Source organism: Triturus cristatus, chromosome 11, assembly GCF_964204655.1.
Source record: "Triturus cristatus chromosome 11, aTriCri1.1, whole genome shotgun sequence".
Classification (NCBI taxonomy): Eukaryota; Metazoa; Chordata; class Amphibia; order Caudata; family Salamandridae; genus Triturus; species Triturus cristatus.
The window spans coordinates 293,180,790-293,195,178 of record NC_140594.1 but is presented as its reverse complement, the minus strand read 5'-3'; the positions used below and the strand labels follow the sequence as shown (position 1 = coordinate 293,195,178).

At 46.1% G+C, this 14,389-nt stretch overlaps 1 protein-coding gene across 1 annotated transcript in view; it reads right to left on the bottom strand.

The window, feature by feature from the left end:
• Positions 1-387: 387 nt before the first annotated feature.
• The window catches only part of AP1B1 (adaptor related protein complex 1 subunit beta 1), a 313,702-nt gene continuing 299,700 nt past the window's right edge, over positions 388-14,389 (bottom strand). The window contains exon 21 of the mRNA XM_085634510.1: positions 388-1,228. Coding sequence (XP_085490636.1) covers positions 1,154-1,228 — 75 coding nt within the window. The 3' untranslated portion in view covers positions 388-1,153. The remainder of the gene's footprint in view (positions 1,229-14,389) is intronic.

Genomic DNA, 14,389 nt, shown 5'->3' with positions numbered 1-14,389 from the left:
CAACTCTCTAAATGAAACAGCTTACAGGGCTAGGCACATCAGGTGGTGTCTATGTAGTGTGGGGGGGGGGGATGGGTTGGGTGGAACGCACAGAGGCAGTCTTCTTGCTGATTTAGTCTTTGTCAATGGTCCAGATGAATCATTTAAAGGGTGTTACACTTCTGTAGAAATATCAAGTGAGGAAAGGGGAGGAAGGAAATGAACAAATCAAGAGATGGTCAGTCTTTCTGCTGATTCAGTCTTCGTCAATTCTCTAGATGGATCAGTTACAGGTACACACACATCTGAAGATCTCTATGGAGTGAAGCAGGGGGAGGGGAAAACATACATTCTTCATGAGCCCATTCTCTATGATAACTTAGAAAAAACTCACAAAACAGTACGAGATGAATGTTACAATCATTAGAGGTCACCTTTATTCAATCATTTTGTTATTTTTTTTTTTTTTTTACACAAAAGAAAATGAACTATATATATATATATATCTGTAAATATTGTTGTTCTTTTAACCCTCAGGAAACGGGGCACGGCTGAAGCACACCAACATAGGGGAGGAACAATAAAATGGCCTCCAGAAATGAACAATATTACTGTTCCTGTATGTGGAAGGTGAAAACCTCATGACCGCAGTAGGAAAAACATTTCTAGGTGTCAGTTCAGGAAAAAGTCCCTTCAACAGGGGCCTTTCCAGTTCACTTCACCACAACTGAAATCATCTCACAGACATTTCTTTTCACATGTTCCAATATGGTTAAAAGACGGGTGGCAGCAACAGGTCTTCATAAATTACTGCCCAAGTAAGATGGGTGTACAAACAGGCTGGGGAGGCAGAGGGAGAAGGAACAAGAGGAAGGAAACACTGAATTAAAAAAGAGTGTGTGATGGAGGCTGAGCGAAGAGAGCATAAGCAAGGAGAAGAACATGACCGTATTTAAAAACAGAATTTTTCCCATCAGTGTTTGACCTTTCTGTTTAAAAAAACTTATCTGGCAGGGTGGTCATTATCTGACAGCATTTGGTCCTTGGTCAGGACTAGAAAACACACACAGACATACACACATACACTGCACTCAACTGTCGAATCACAGATTCACCATTCCTGAGTGGAAAGGAGTGATCGAGCAGTGAAAGCTGGAAATTTCCAAATGGCTCTTCAGTTCTTCAGTATGGTTTCATAGGCTTGAGACACGTATAAGGAAACCTCAGGTGCTCTGCACTTTAGAGACAGCTGCAGTGTAAAGCAGAGAACAATATTAGCAAACAGTTGGAGAAAAACAGTTATTCAGAAATTAGCGACATTTGGGGCTGAGAACAGTTTAAAAAGAAGGTTAACCATACTTCTTAAAACCATGAATTACATTCCAAATCCCAGCAGGACTTCATTAGAGCTACTAAATAGAGCCAGAAGCAACATCCCACAATGATCTATATATGGAAAGCAAAGCCACTCAGAGCTGGGGTGAGATACATTTGTATTACTCCAGTGATATTTTCTATAGTTCATGGAGAGTTTCCCCCTTACCTTAAACTAAGCCTGAGCGGGTTTTTCTCATGCAAATGTTGGTGGATGGAGAAACTAGATGTGCCTTTTTATGTGGATACTATGGAACTGTGTTGGGCCAGTAACTTGTGAGAGTTTTACATGAAGGTGTATTAATAAAGTAACTGTTCTTCACGGGTAAATCCACATTAGCAAGAAAGGTATCTCACATTACACCTGAATACAAAATTTTGAAAATGGGGAGTATGCAATATTAAAGAATTGTTAACATCCAGATTTTGACACGAAGGCCCAACTGATAGAGAACTTCACCAACTTTGCATATTGTCTTATAGCTTTTGCAAGAAATACTTGGAAAAGCTGACCGTAACAATTCTTAGGATTAACAAGATATTGAAAAATATTTTGTTTTATTCATACAAGGTCTACTTTAGTTAGCGCAATATTCAAATGCTATCTGTTATGCACAAAGTTATGTGCTTCGAGTTAGCTCAAATCAGGAACTAGAAGAGGCTACAAGACGATTAAGACAATGTTAGAAAAGCTTGTACTTTGGGCAACAAAGAAAGATGGTTAGTAGTGTTTTGGAAGTAGTTTTTTGGTGAGAGGTATTCAACAAGTACTGTAAATATTTAGCTAATGTGAGTTCCTACTGAGATATGACATAAAAGAGGTAATAGTTTATCACACCCTCTGTGGGTTGTCATTCTGTCAAGAGCTACTTTGTGGTCCCCAAATAGGAGGTATGAACCCTACATTGGGAAAACAAATAAAAGTTAAATAAGAGCCACAAGGGTTAGCAATGCTCTTGTTATATGCACAGTGGTACACATCTATGGTACCGTAGAAAATTCCCTCGGCGTCAAATTGGATTCAGACATTTTCAAACAGTATCCCTGCGTACCAGTAGAAGGCATAGTTCAACCCTGCATCAGTATCATCCATGCTGAAAGTGACATGCGACCCCAGCATGCTGTCAGTTTCTTTTCGTGGCTTTTCATGCCGGAAACACTGAGCCACGATAAACACTGACAGACTGGTGTGCATGTCTATGGCTCTTGGATGAGCGACCCTTACTCTTAAACCAGTTCACAGGGCAGGGAGCATGAGCGGGTCAGTAAGGAATCTGTGTCTCAACAGAGTCTTTACCAGATAAGGCATAACCTGTTCATCTGATAGAGATTTCTAACCATAGATTCCTTACCTTAAAATAAATAACCAATCAATACCTCCCAGGTAGTGGGTCTGCAAAAAGATTTTAAATCAAGAAATCGTGCAGGACCGAATGTGCAAAATGTCTGCCAAGACGGCCTGGTTGTCCGGACAGTAGTGCTTCGTAAATGTGTGCACATTTGCCCATGTTGCTACTTGACAGATGTCATGGACAGGAACTCCGCAAGCTAATGCAGTGGTTGCTGCCTTTGCTCTGGTGAAATTAGCATGCCAGCCCTCAGTGGGTTGCTTCTGGGCCAATGCGTAGAAACTTGCTGGAGAACACTACCCATCTAGAGATGGTCCATTTCTGCGCAGCCGTCCCTTACTTTGCTTTGAAATACTCGACAAAGAGTTGGTTGTCCTACCAGAACACTCTTGTACAATCAAGGTAGAATGGCAGTGCTCCTTGGGGTCCAGGCGGTGGAGTCTGTCCTCTTCTTTAGAAGGATGAGGCAGAACAAAGTAGGTAGCCAGGGTGATGTTCTAGCCTAAATGGAAAGGTGTCAAAACCTTCAGAAGGAAGAAGGCAAGTGTTCTGAGAACCAACTAGTCCGGAAAGAAGGTGTTATAAGGAGGGTGCACAGAGAAAGCCTGCAGTTGGGTGACCCTCCAGACGATGTTACAGCCACTACGAAAGATGTCTTGATAGCGATCAGACAAAGTGGGCAGTTGTGTAGCAGCTCAAACGGCACACATGAGTAAAATAATTCCCAAATTGAGATCAAACTGAGGCATAATGAAAGGACGTGGTGGAAACATATGTTGAAAGCCTCCCAGGAACCTAGTCACAACAGTGACAAAGAAGGTTGGTCAGGCGACTGCAAGAAAGCTGAAATAGCGGATAAATAACCTTTAATTGTGTTCAGAGCAGACACCTGATGGGCCAAGGAAAGAATGTAATTCACATACCTTCCAAGGAAGGATTCCTTGTTTGGTGAGGGGCGAGAGGAACTCTATGAGGGAGTACACCCTCCCGTGGGTTAACACTGTGTCACTATAAGTACGATTTTTTTTCCTTCTGTGCGTTCTTCCCTACCTTCCCCTGTGTTTCCCCTACTGCATCTTGGGCTCAACATCACGGATATAACCGCAACCTACGAAAAATCTATTGCGTGCATTTGGATATACCAGTCTTGGAATTCTCGTGTGTTGTCGACCTACAGAGTGTGACTACAGGGCTACCCTACTTATTGAGGTCCCACATGGGGTTTATCCTCTCCTTAATTGGGGTAAGCAGAATTACATATAAAATGAATGAATGTGAGTATGTATTAACCATCATGGATGTGAGAGTGAGTCAGGGGCATATTTGTTTTAATCTTGTGTCTACATGTTAGTACGTCTGACTGAAAAGACTGACATTAGCAAATCACGCACCAAAGAGTGTATGAAATTAAAAGGCGGTAAACTACCGCGACCCATGTACTCACATGCTACAAAAAGTGTAGCATATATACGATGGGATATGCTTTAATCACACGCACATTCTATTTCGTTTCACGTATGATGATGTGGAGAAAAACGGTGATATACACACCAATATATTTTATTCATTTCATTATCAATTAGGACATAACGAGTTGTATACTTTGTCTGTCTTTCGGTTTTCTTACAGATGGAGTGATTGTGACGACAACGGTCTCATTTACAAGGAGCAGCTATCTGCCCTTATTGCATAGTAGTGTAGGGAAAACCCCTTTACTATCTTAATTTCCCAGGGGGCCCACGCCCTGAAGAAAGTCTGTGCACCCTTTATGGGGCAGCAAGGGACAGAAACATGTTGGCAATAGGGTGCAAGGACCATAATATTCCTAGAAACCCCTAGTTCTTGTTTTTACTATCAGTGCCAGACCCAAGAATAAAGGGAAACTGGGGTCTGACATCGATTTTTAATCCTGGCCAAATATCATCTCAGTAAGCGCTCCCTGAAATAACGGTCGAGCCCACCCTTTTAGTCGTCGGGGTGTCCCGATGATGAAGCATGACACTACTAGGGTGTGTGAGGGAATATAATAACAAAAGGACGAGACTCCTTCCCCACACTTAAGTGGTGTTATACACTTCAAATAGGGCATACCATCGTTCCACCATCAACATACTGTTCTAGTTAGCTACACCTGTTTATGGCAAACTGGTCAACCAAGGAAAGAATGAACAGTAAGGATTATGTTACTTACCCTGTAAGCATCTGTTTGTGGCATGTAGAGCTGTAGATTTACATGCTCTGCATACTCCTGCCATCTAGTATTGGGTTCAGAGTTGTGCAACTTGTTTTTCATCGAAGAAGTCTTTCGAGTCACGATGTAGAGTGCCTCCTCCTGTCAGGGGGTGCAGCAAGAGGGTCTAAATATTTAGATGCACACCCTGCCAAACATTTGTCCCAATGGCAGGCATTCATTGATTTGGTAGAGGGACGCCCGTCAGCCAGAATAACATCACATACTTCAGGGAGGGAAGGTCAAAAGTTGTCAACTGTCGCTGCTCAGTCTCCACACATTAAGCGGGAGGGTGTGTAAGTTTAGGTGCAGGACACTCCCCTGTTGCTGGAAACGAAGATCCTCCCAAAGACACAGCCTGACCGGAGGACCTGTACTCATGCTCAAAAGCTCGGAATACCAGAATCTCTGTGCTCAATCCAGAGACACAAGAATGACTTGGGCCCGATTGTTAATGAGCTTCTTGAGAATTCTGGGCAGGAGTAGTATCAGCAGAAAGCCTACAGGAGGCCTGAGCTCCACTCGAGACAAAAAGCGAGAGCCGCAATTTGAAACTCCAGCACAAGGAATTGCTGACATTGCAGCTTCTCAGCGGTGGGGAACAGATCTAACCAATGCTCTCCTCACTCTAGAAAGGGAATTTGCACCACCTCCGGTTGGAGACACCATTCATGATCAGCTAAGCATAAAAGAGTGAATTTGTCCGCCATGGTGTTCAGAGAGCCCGCCACGTGTTAAACCACCAGGGAAATGCCCTTACGTTCCAGCCATGTCCAGAGTGGCAGTGCATCTTAACAATGGGCCCATGACCCCACCCTGCCTTGTTTGCTGCAATACCACATGGCAGTGTTGTCTGTGAACACATGCACCAGGCTTCCCCTTATCGAAGGAAGAAGGGTCTTCAATGCCATGCGGATCACCCTAAGGTTCAAAAGGTTGATGTGGAGTCCGGACTCTTCGGAGACCAGAGTCCTCTGATCTCCACCTCTCCCTGATGACCACCTCAGCCCAAGAGCGGCACATCTATCACAACAGTCAGGTCTGGTTGGGGAAGGGAGAGGGGTCTGCCCGCAATCATGGTTTGTCAGCCACTACTGTAGGCCTTTTGCAGTTTCCTCCGAGATCTGGACAATGTTAAAGAGATTACCTTGATGCTGTGCCTACTGGAACTTCAGGCCCCACTGCACAGTCAGCATATGTCAACGGGCATGCATTTCAAGCAGGATGCAGATGGCTCTGAGGCCCACTGCCTTAGAGTCAGTCTCATTGAAATCCGGGATAGAGGCTGAAACATCAGTGTCATAGCCCGAATATCCTGGATTTGCCGCTCGGGAGGATAAGCCTGAAACTGTGATGTATCCGGAAGAGCTCTGATGAAAGGGAGCGTCTGAGAGGGAATCAGGTGTGACTTCAACATGTTTATAATGAACCCCAGCGAATGTAGGAGGTCCACCGCAGGCTGGAGGTGGGAGACAACTGCCTGGGGCGAGCCCACTTTCGACAACCAATTGTCGAAGTAGGGGAAGACTGGAATCCTTGACCTCTGCAGGAGTGTGGCAACCACCGGCATCACCTTGGTGAACACCCAAGGGGCGCTGGAAAGGAGAAAGGAAGTACAGCCAAATGAAAGTTCTCTTGGCCTTCAGCGAACTGGAGGCATTGCCTGTGGGCAGGCAGGACGGGGATGTGGAAAAACACGTCCTGCAAGTCCAACGGCACCATCAAGGGTCCAAGGCAGACAGGAAATGAGCTAGGGTGAACAACTTGAACTTCTTCATGAAGAAGTTGAGAAGGCCTAAGTCTGGGATCGGACAAAGGCCTGGGTCCTTCTTCAGCACCAGAAAGAAGCGGGAATAGCAACCACAACCTACTGCTGACGCCATTCCCCTATCAATGGTTCCCTTGGCAAAGAGTGCTAACACTTCCTGACGGAGCAAGGAGAGCTGTTAAGCCAGATATAAGTAGGCAGCATGGGTGGAGGGGTTTCCAGAAAGGGGATGGATATTATTGACTGCCAGTGGTGGAGGTGATGGCGTACCTGTCCTCCACTGGATCACTGTGTTGGTATGGGGGCAAACTAAAGGGGTTTTGAGTCTGTGGCTGCAGGGGGTGGTGGACTGGCCAGACCTCTGGCTACTGGCCCCACAGTCTGTGGGAACCACGTCCTTGGCCACAAGAAGGCTGGGAAGGCTGTTGACTTTGGTGGCTGGGAGGGTATTAATGCGGTTGGAAGCCTCACTCGTAGCTAGAAAAGTAGCGGAAGGCACACTGGGGTTGACTAGGGTTCATGAATAGGCCCAGAGACCTGGCCATAGCTCCTCTGTCCTTAGAACATTTGAGCGCTGGATCCGCCTTCTCATCAAAAAGGCGAGAGCCATCAAAGGGCATGTCCATGAGTGAGGCTTGGACATCTCCAGAAAAGTCAGTGTTTCTCAGCAGGGCTTGGTGCCTAAGGACCACCAATAATGAAATTGCTCTGCCCAGCGAATCCGTCAGGTCCAGTCCACATCAGATGGTGAACTTTGCTGCTTCTCCCTGGTCAGCAATAGCTTGGGAGAGTATGGCTCAGACCTCCTCCGAGACCATGGCAGCACTTTTGCAACCAAATTCCAGATTGTATAGGTGTATCGTCCGAAGAGGCACATAGTGCTCACAGATCACACTGCTAGACTGGCAGAAGAGAGCATCCTATTCCCAAAGGTATCAAGCCTCTTGGATTCCCTACCTGGTGGACTGGCAGGGAACGTGCTAGCGTTGTCTCTGGAGGTGGAGGCTTGAATTACCAAGCTCTCCGGGATGAGGTTCTGGGTGAAGAAACTGGAGTCCCTAGGAGCGGGCGATGGTGGTGGGCAGTTGTCCTGTGTAAAAGAGCCCCTGTGCAGGGCTTGGTCCAGGCCCCAAGGAGGACATCTGTAAAGGCTTCATTAAATGGGTGCCTGGGTTTATACAGGGTGACTTGCAGTTTAAGATCCTTCGTCAAGACATTAGAAACTCCAAGACCTCAGCTGCTCTCCTCACCACCATTGCAAAAGAGGCACTCTCCTTCGGAGGCACGGCGAGGGGGAGACTAAGCCAGTGTCTGGTGAGGCGTCCAGACCACTGGCACCCGCCAGTTCCTCATACCAGTTTTCCTCTGTCTCGTTTAGCAGACACCGATATCCATAAGGGTCCTCAGATCCTCCCATTCATTACCCTCTCCAGGCCTATCGAATGGCATCCCATGGCTTGAAACCCGCTGGCTTCTTAGGGGACATCCCTATTGCAACCGAAGAATACATTCTCAAAAAAGGGTGTCGACCAAATCCTCAATCAAAAATTGGCTGGGGGTAGCTCTTCATGGATCTGCGCTGACACGGAAAGATAAGAACTGGCATCAGCTCGCTGGGGTGGAGCCTATCACAGTGACAACGCTGACGTGGAGCCAAACGATGCCACGTACAGGCATGCAGGGGTACTACTAAAAAATATATGGATCCAGTGTGACGTCTGGGGCCTATTCTAAGGCAGAGTTCTCCAAAGACGGTCATGGAGGGCCAGATGCATGCCAGATTTTTTAGCATATCCCCATTTAGATAAATGTAGTTAACGTAAACATCTGGCATGGAACCGGCCCTCCAGGACCCTGCTCTAAGGTAAGGAATCTGCGGCTAGAAGTCTGTATCAGATTTAGAATAACAAGAGGAATAGGCAAGCAATTTAAACTTGAACAAAGGGCAGAGTTTTGGCCTTCACACTCTAGAAAATTTTCAGCTTTATTGTTGAAAACGAATACTTTATTACTCCTAGACACAATATGGTTCTGCAGGCTCCCATTCTAAATAATTTTTCAAAGAAGTGGTGGAAAACAACAGATGCCTTGAAACAAGACCTTGCATTCATGTTCACCTAGTGTTAAGTAGCGAGTGCGTGCAGAATAATTCAAACACTATTTTCCAGTCATGATGAAAGTTTAAAATAAAAAGTTACAGAAGCTGTTCATGCATTGGTCCTAAGTTGAAAAGCATGTTTGCCTGTCTTTATTATAATTTTTTGTTGTTGCAGTATATAGAGCGAACTTAGACCAAGGGTGTAAGATGCTTTTACATGAGCACCAGATTAAATTACAGAAGGTTTGAATGATTTTATTTTATGGATGGGAAGTTTACATTTTTTCCCTAGAATATTAAGCAGATGCTGGGACTAGAACATGGTTCCCCAGCTCCAAAGTCAGCAGCTCGAGCTGTTACTTCCTTTCACAACACAAGCCAACACATTTACAATGCACTACAATATGGGTTGTTTAGTAAGGTGCTTGTAAGAAATTGGGTTATTGGTTGCGAATGATGTGAGTCCTTCACAAGTAAATCCACAAGTGTCTTTTTACTAGGAACAAAGTACCCTATTGTAACAATTTCACAGGGCAACAAAGAAGAGCATTCCAAGGCCTGCTAAGGGGATATGGTGTGGGCTAGTAACCCCAGATCACTGGTACACAAGCACAACACTCCAATTATTGTCCAACAAGTGCTTTTTATTTTAAAAGCAAAATTACTTTAATTACACACAAACTACTAAACACGCCACATTAAATTACAAATAATTATAGTTGGGTAGATCGAAATATCTTTGGAGACCTCTTCATGACAAGTTACATCCCTTGTGGGTCCTGAACCCCATAACCATAATATCCCCCCACCTACACTAGCCGCAATATCACAATATACTGCAGTGTTGTCATAAATAAGGCAAGCCTACTGGCTTTGTCAGGGTGTCATCACATCACTAAAAGCAGAGAACATGTTAAATTTCACAACTGAAACACCACTGAAATCAATGGGGACAATACCAATAATCAATACATGTAATAACCCACCACTGAAGTGACTGGGGTAGTACCAACATTCAATAACATTTATTATACTGTCGAGGCTAGACTGGTCGTAGTGGGCCCCGGGCATTTCCACGGTGGGCCGGAGGCCGATTTTGTGTCCGCTTTTCTTACAGGGGGCTGATTTTGCACCAGTGCTGCAATATCGGCCCCCTGTAAGAAAAGCGGGAGAGGTGCTTCTTGTTTCCACCCTCCCCCACACCCCCTACCCAGGGTCGGTCGAGCAGTACGCTGCCAGGGCTGGTTGCTGTTCCCAGCACGGCCCTGTATACTGTAAAACCTTGCATTGTCATCCAGCCACATTCTTAATAAAGCATTAGATTCAATAACGTTCCCAGTGTCTTTCCCTTTTACTACAGTATTACAGAAAGTTTAGGACCAACTAACAAGGGTCCCTGCACTCCAGATCCTCTGTACGAAAGTATAAGCTCCAGAAGTGCTGGAAACGATGGGAAGCCTCTCCCATGTTCAGGGATTCAACATCCCCAGGAGATGTAGGGTGACTTTACATAAAGTATTCTGGGATGAAGAAAGGGAGGATGCTGAACTCCCTGCAGCGCCCTAAACATGCTTTAAAAACATTAGAGATACCCGTGCCCATGAAGAAGCTCTACAGAAGCAGATCTGCAAATTGAGCAAGCACTTGCAGGGGGCTCCTATGGCCTGAGATGAATACAGGATACGCCACTTCTCTGCTCTTCCCTTTTTAATGCAACCTTGTGCCACTTTTCATTTTTTGACATCTGGGTGCCTTGGTCCTACCCAGGACTCCCACAGGCATTTGGACTCATTGAGTTCTACACGGGGCCCCATGTCCCTGTGAGCTCTGTGTGTGTCTTACTAGGCCGGCATGGGAGCCAGCAAAAATGTCTCCTGCTTCAGGTGGAAGCAAGCCCTTTGTCACTTACTCCCACCTGGAGGCAGGAGCAGCTTTGTCTTCTGCCCACAGCTGAGGAAGTGTGGCGCAGGCCCCAGCAGCCCCAGACACGGAAATTCAATGCACCCGGCACTGGCTTCTATCCAGGAGATGGGGTCTGTCGAGATGCCCTGGATTGAGTCAGCCCATGGGAATGGGATCCCTGGGCTGAAGGGGGATCTTGGGAGTGGGCCCCACGCACGGCCCTTCCCATTTAAGCATACAAAAAAGAGCTGCAGCAACCCATGGAGACCTGGCTCTCCCTAGGGGTTTTTGCAGGAGCTCCTCCACGAAGGACTATGTGCTGCATTCTTTGCCCAGTCCCACTGGGGGACCAGGCTTTATCGTGAGCCCTGTTGCATCGATTTTACTATTCTTGGGCTTTCTTGTTCCTTGTTGCAAGCCTTAGCTACCATGGGTATTTTCTTCAGGCCTCCTAGCTTCAATAAAAGCACTTTTTGTAGGGGAACATGGTTTGATGGTTTCCTACACCAGACCTGTTCTCTACCTGGCTCCTGGTGCTCTCTCCTGTTTTTGGGGATGTCTTATGCAGCAAACAAGCAGAACACTCTCAATGCAGCACACCCCAGGCCGCACGGCGTTGGCCTTCTTGCAGGGCACCTGTGTGTGTGTGAACAGAGTTAGTGGTAACCTTCCTGATGAGTCACCCAGTTTCAGGAGCAGCCCCCATAAGTCTCAGAGAAACATTCCAGAGTACCACTGCAGGTTTATTCCCATAACTGTTCCTCAGGGGGAATAAGCCTACTAATGCCACTGACCCTGGAGAGACCCATCATCACCCTGGGGGTGAGCTGAAGGTAAACTTCTTCAGTCTATCCTTTCAGTGACATCAAGTGGCTTCTCCTTCCAGATGAGCATTTTTTTGCCATTGTTGTTCAGATGTTCTTGCTCTTCTCATTATCTCTTCCTTCTGTTGGGGTTTTTAAGGGCGGGTAGAACTGTGGAAAGAGCTTCCCTGAGGGCCTCAGCTCCACTCCTAGCTGAAACATCTGCCTGATCCTTTCCCACTAAAACATCAACAGCGAGCCACCTCCTGTGTTGGGTTCTAGAGATATGGCATCCTCCTTTGTTTCTATGGGCCAGTCCCGGTGCAGTGGACAAGCTAATTAACAGATGCAGCTTTCATCCCCACATCTTCCTGTCCCAGAAACTGGGTCAATCACTGTTAATGGATCTACTGTGTTGGGAGACCTTTGATCCTCCTTCTGGACAGCAGATAAATTAACGTGACTTGGCCCAGTGGGGGAGGGACAAAGGCCTGGAATTTGATTAGGATCTGACCCATGGATATATGACAATTCAAAAGTGCTATAAGGAGACTAGTTGTGAAGTCAGAGACTGTAGATCTACACTGGGGATGCATGTTTACCCCTAGATTCATACCTCAATGGAACCTGTAGGCCTAAGTATCGAAAAGATTTCCTTCAGTGCAGATTTTACCTGTAATGTTTAATTCAACACCAATCACTCAAGACCTCGCAGGACTCCCTGGCCCAGATGGAACACAACCCCCCTCTTGAAACAAACGTACAGACCCGAAAGAACAAAAGCCGCAATGTCCGAGAGAGAAGCGACAGAACTTGGCTCCTCTTACTGCACCTACCCTACTACCACCCTAAACTCCAAGATCCAGGTTATCACTGGCTTCGGTAGAAACTGCCTCCCCTGCCTCCCACCCAAAACGTCAAGACCCCCAGCGTTCCTCTCCACCTATTCCAAGAGCTCCCCCAACGGAGAGATTCAACAACGAGGGGAACTCCACCAAATGCATGCTTATCAAATGCAGATCGGCCACAAAACATGCAACGGAACTGGCAGAAACTACCCTGGCCCATGACATTGACATCACGTTCATCACCGAAACATGGATGAACGAATTGTCCCTCCCAGACATGGACAGGCTTGTACCTCCGGGTTTCCAAATCCTCAATAAAGACAGAAAAATCCAACGAGGAGGGAGCGTCACAATCATCCATAAGGGTAACATCTCCATATCGGAAATTGACTCCCTCAATTACAACTCATTTGAAAGTCTAACTGCCTCCATTAAGACGAGCGGCAACAAACCACTATTTTGTCATCTCCTCTACCATCCCCCTGGAAAAGTCACCGCGTTCGGAGAACAACTCTCCGACTTGATAACCCACTGTGCATTTCAGGACTCTAACAATATGATTCTAGGTGACCTCAACTTACACTGAAATGAGGTGAACAACTTGATGATACAAACCTTGAACGATCTTCTACACAACAGTAACCTAATCCAACACTGCACAGAACAAACCCACAACAGAGGATCAATACTGGATGCCATTATTGCCCAAGTAGACACTGTCTCTATCGATCTTATCCTGCCTGTAGACTGGTCCGACCACCACATCATCCTCTTCCACATAAACCTAATTACTCGTTGCCGGCCCCACACACAAGAACACACCCACTGGGTGAGAAATCTAAATCAAATCCCCCTTTTTGACCTGGAAAAAAAGGCAAGCATATTTCTCCCCATCAATACTGACATTCTCTCCACAACCAAACTCACCTCCCATTACAACACTACTATGACTGTCATCTAAGACCAATTAGCCCCGTGCAAATAAAAAAGGGTAAGGAACGCCCCCATCTAGATCATGGTTCAATACTAGCATAAACTCTGAAAGAAGAGAACTAAGAGCTAATGAAAGACTCTGGCGGAAAAACCCATCCACAATGAACCTCAATCAACTCAAATCAATACGCAGGAAAAACAATAAACACATCAAGGATGGAAAAAAGGCCTTCTTCTGCAGTGCTCTTAACAACGCATAAAAATAGGCCGAGAGAACTCTACAATCTAATCAGACAACAAACCTCCAAGCCCCCTGCTTCATCATTCCAGGCCTCCAAAGACCTTTGTGACAACATTGCCATTTTCTTCAAGGACAAAATCACAAAGATTGAGCTCTCTCTGGGTGACTAACCCCCCAGCAGCTCACTCGCTGCGATAGAAGGCACTACACACAAGCTCCACCCAAAAAACTGGAAATCCTTTAACCCCATCTCTGTAGCTGAGATCGAAAAAATGATTTCCTGCTCCACCCCCTCCTCTCATATCTTGGACCCCATTCCAGGCAAACTGGTCAAAAAGCTCAAAGGCACCCTAGCCCCAATCTGGACCACGATTATAAATAGTTCCCTGAGAACTGGAGTCATGCCGAACTGTCTCAAAGTTGGCCAAGTCACAGCACTATTAAAAAAAACGGGATCGGACACCAATGATCTTAACAACTTCAGACCCGTCTCCAATCTCCCCCTCCTAGCTAAAACCCTGGAAAGATGCGTCCTCCTTCAACTTACCGAGCAAATAGACTGCAACAACCTTCTCGAGTCTCACCAATCGGGCTTCAGAAAAGGTTGCAGCACAGAGACAGCGATCTTGAATGTCATAGACGACATCCACAAGTCCCTCGATAGGGATCAATGCTGTCTGCTCGTACTCTTGGACCTATCGGCAGCATCTGACACAGTTGACCAAAATCTACTCGTTAAGGCACTGCAAGAAAGAGTAAGAGCGGACGAGGTGGTCCTAAAATGGTTCACCTCGTTTCTACAGAATCGCACCCAAAGAATAAAAATCAATAACTTCTTGTCCAACTCACACTCCGTCAGCAGGG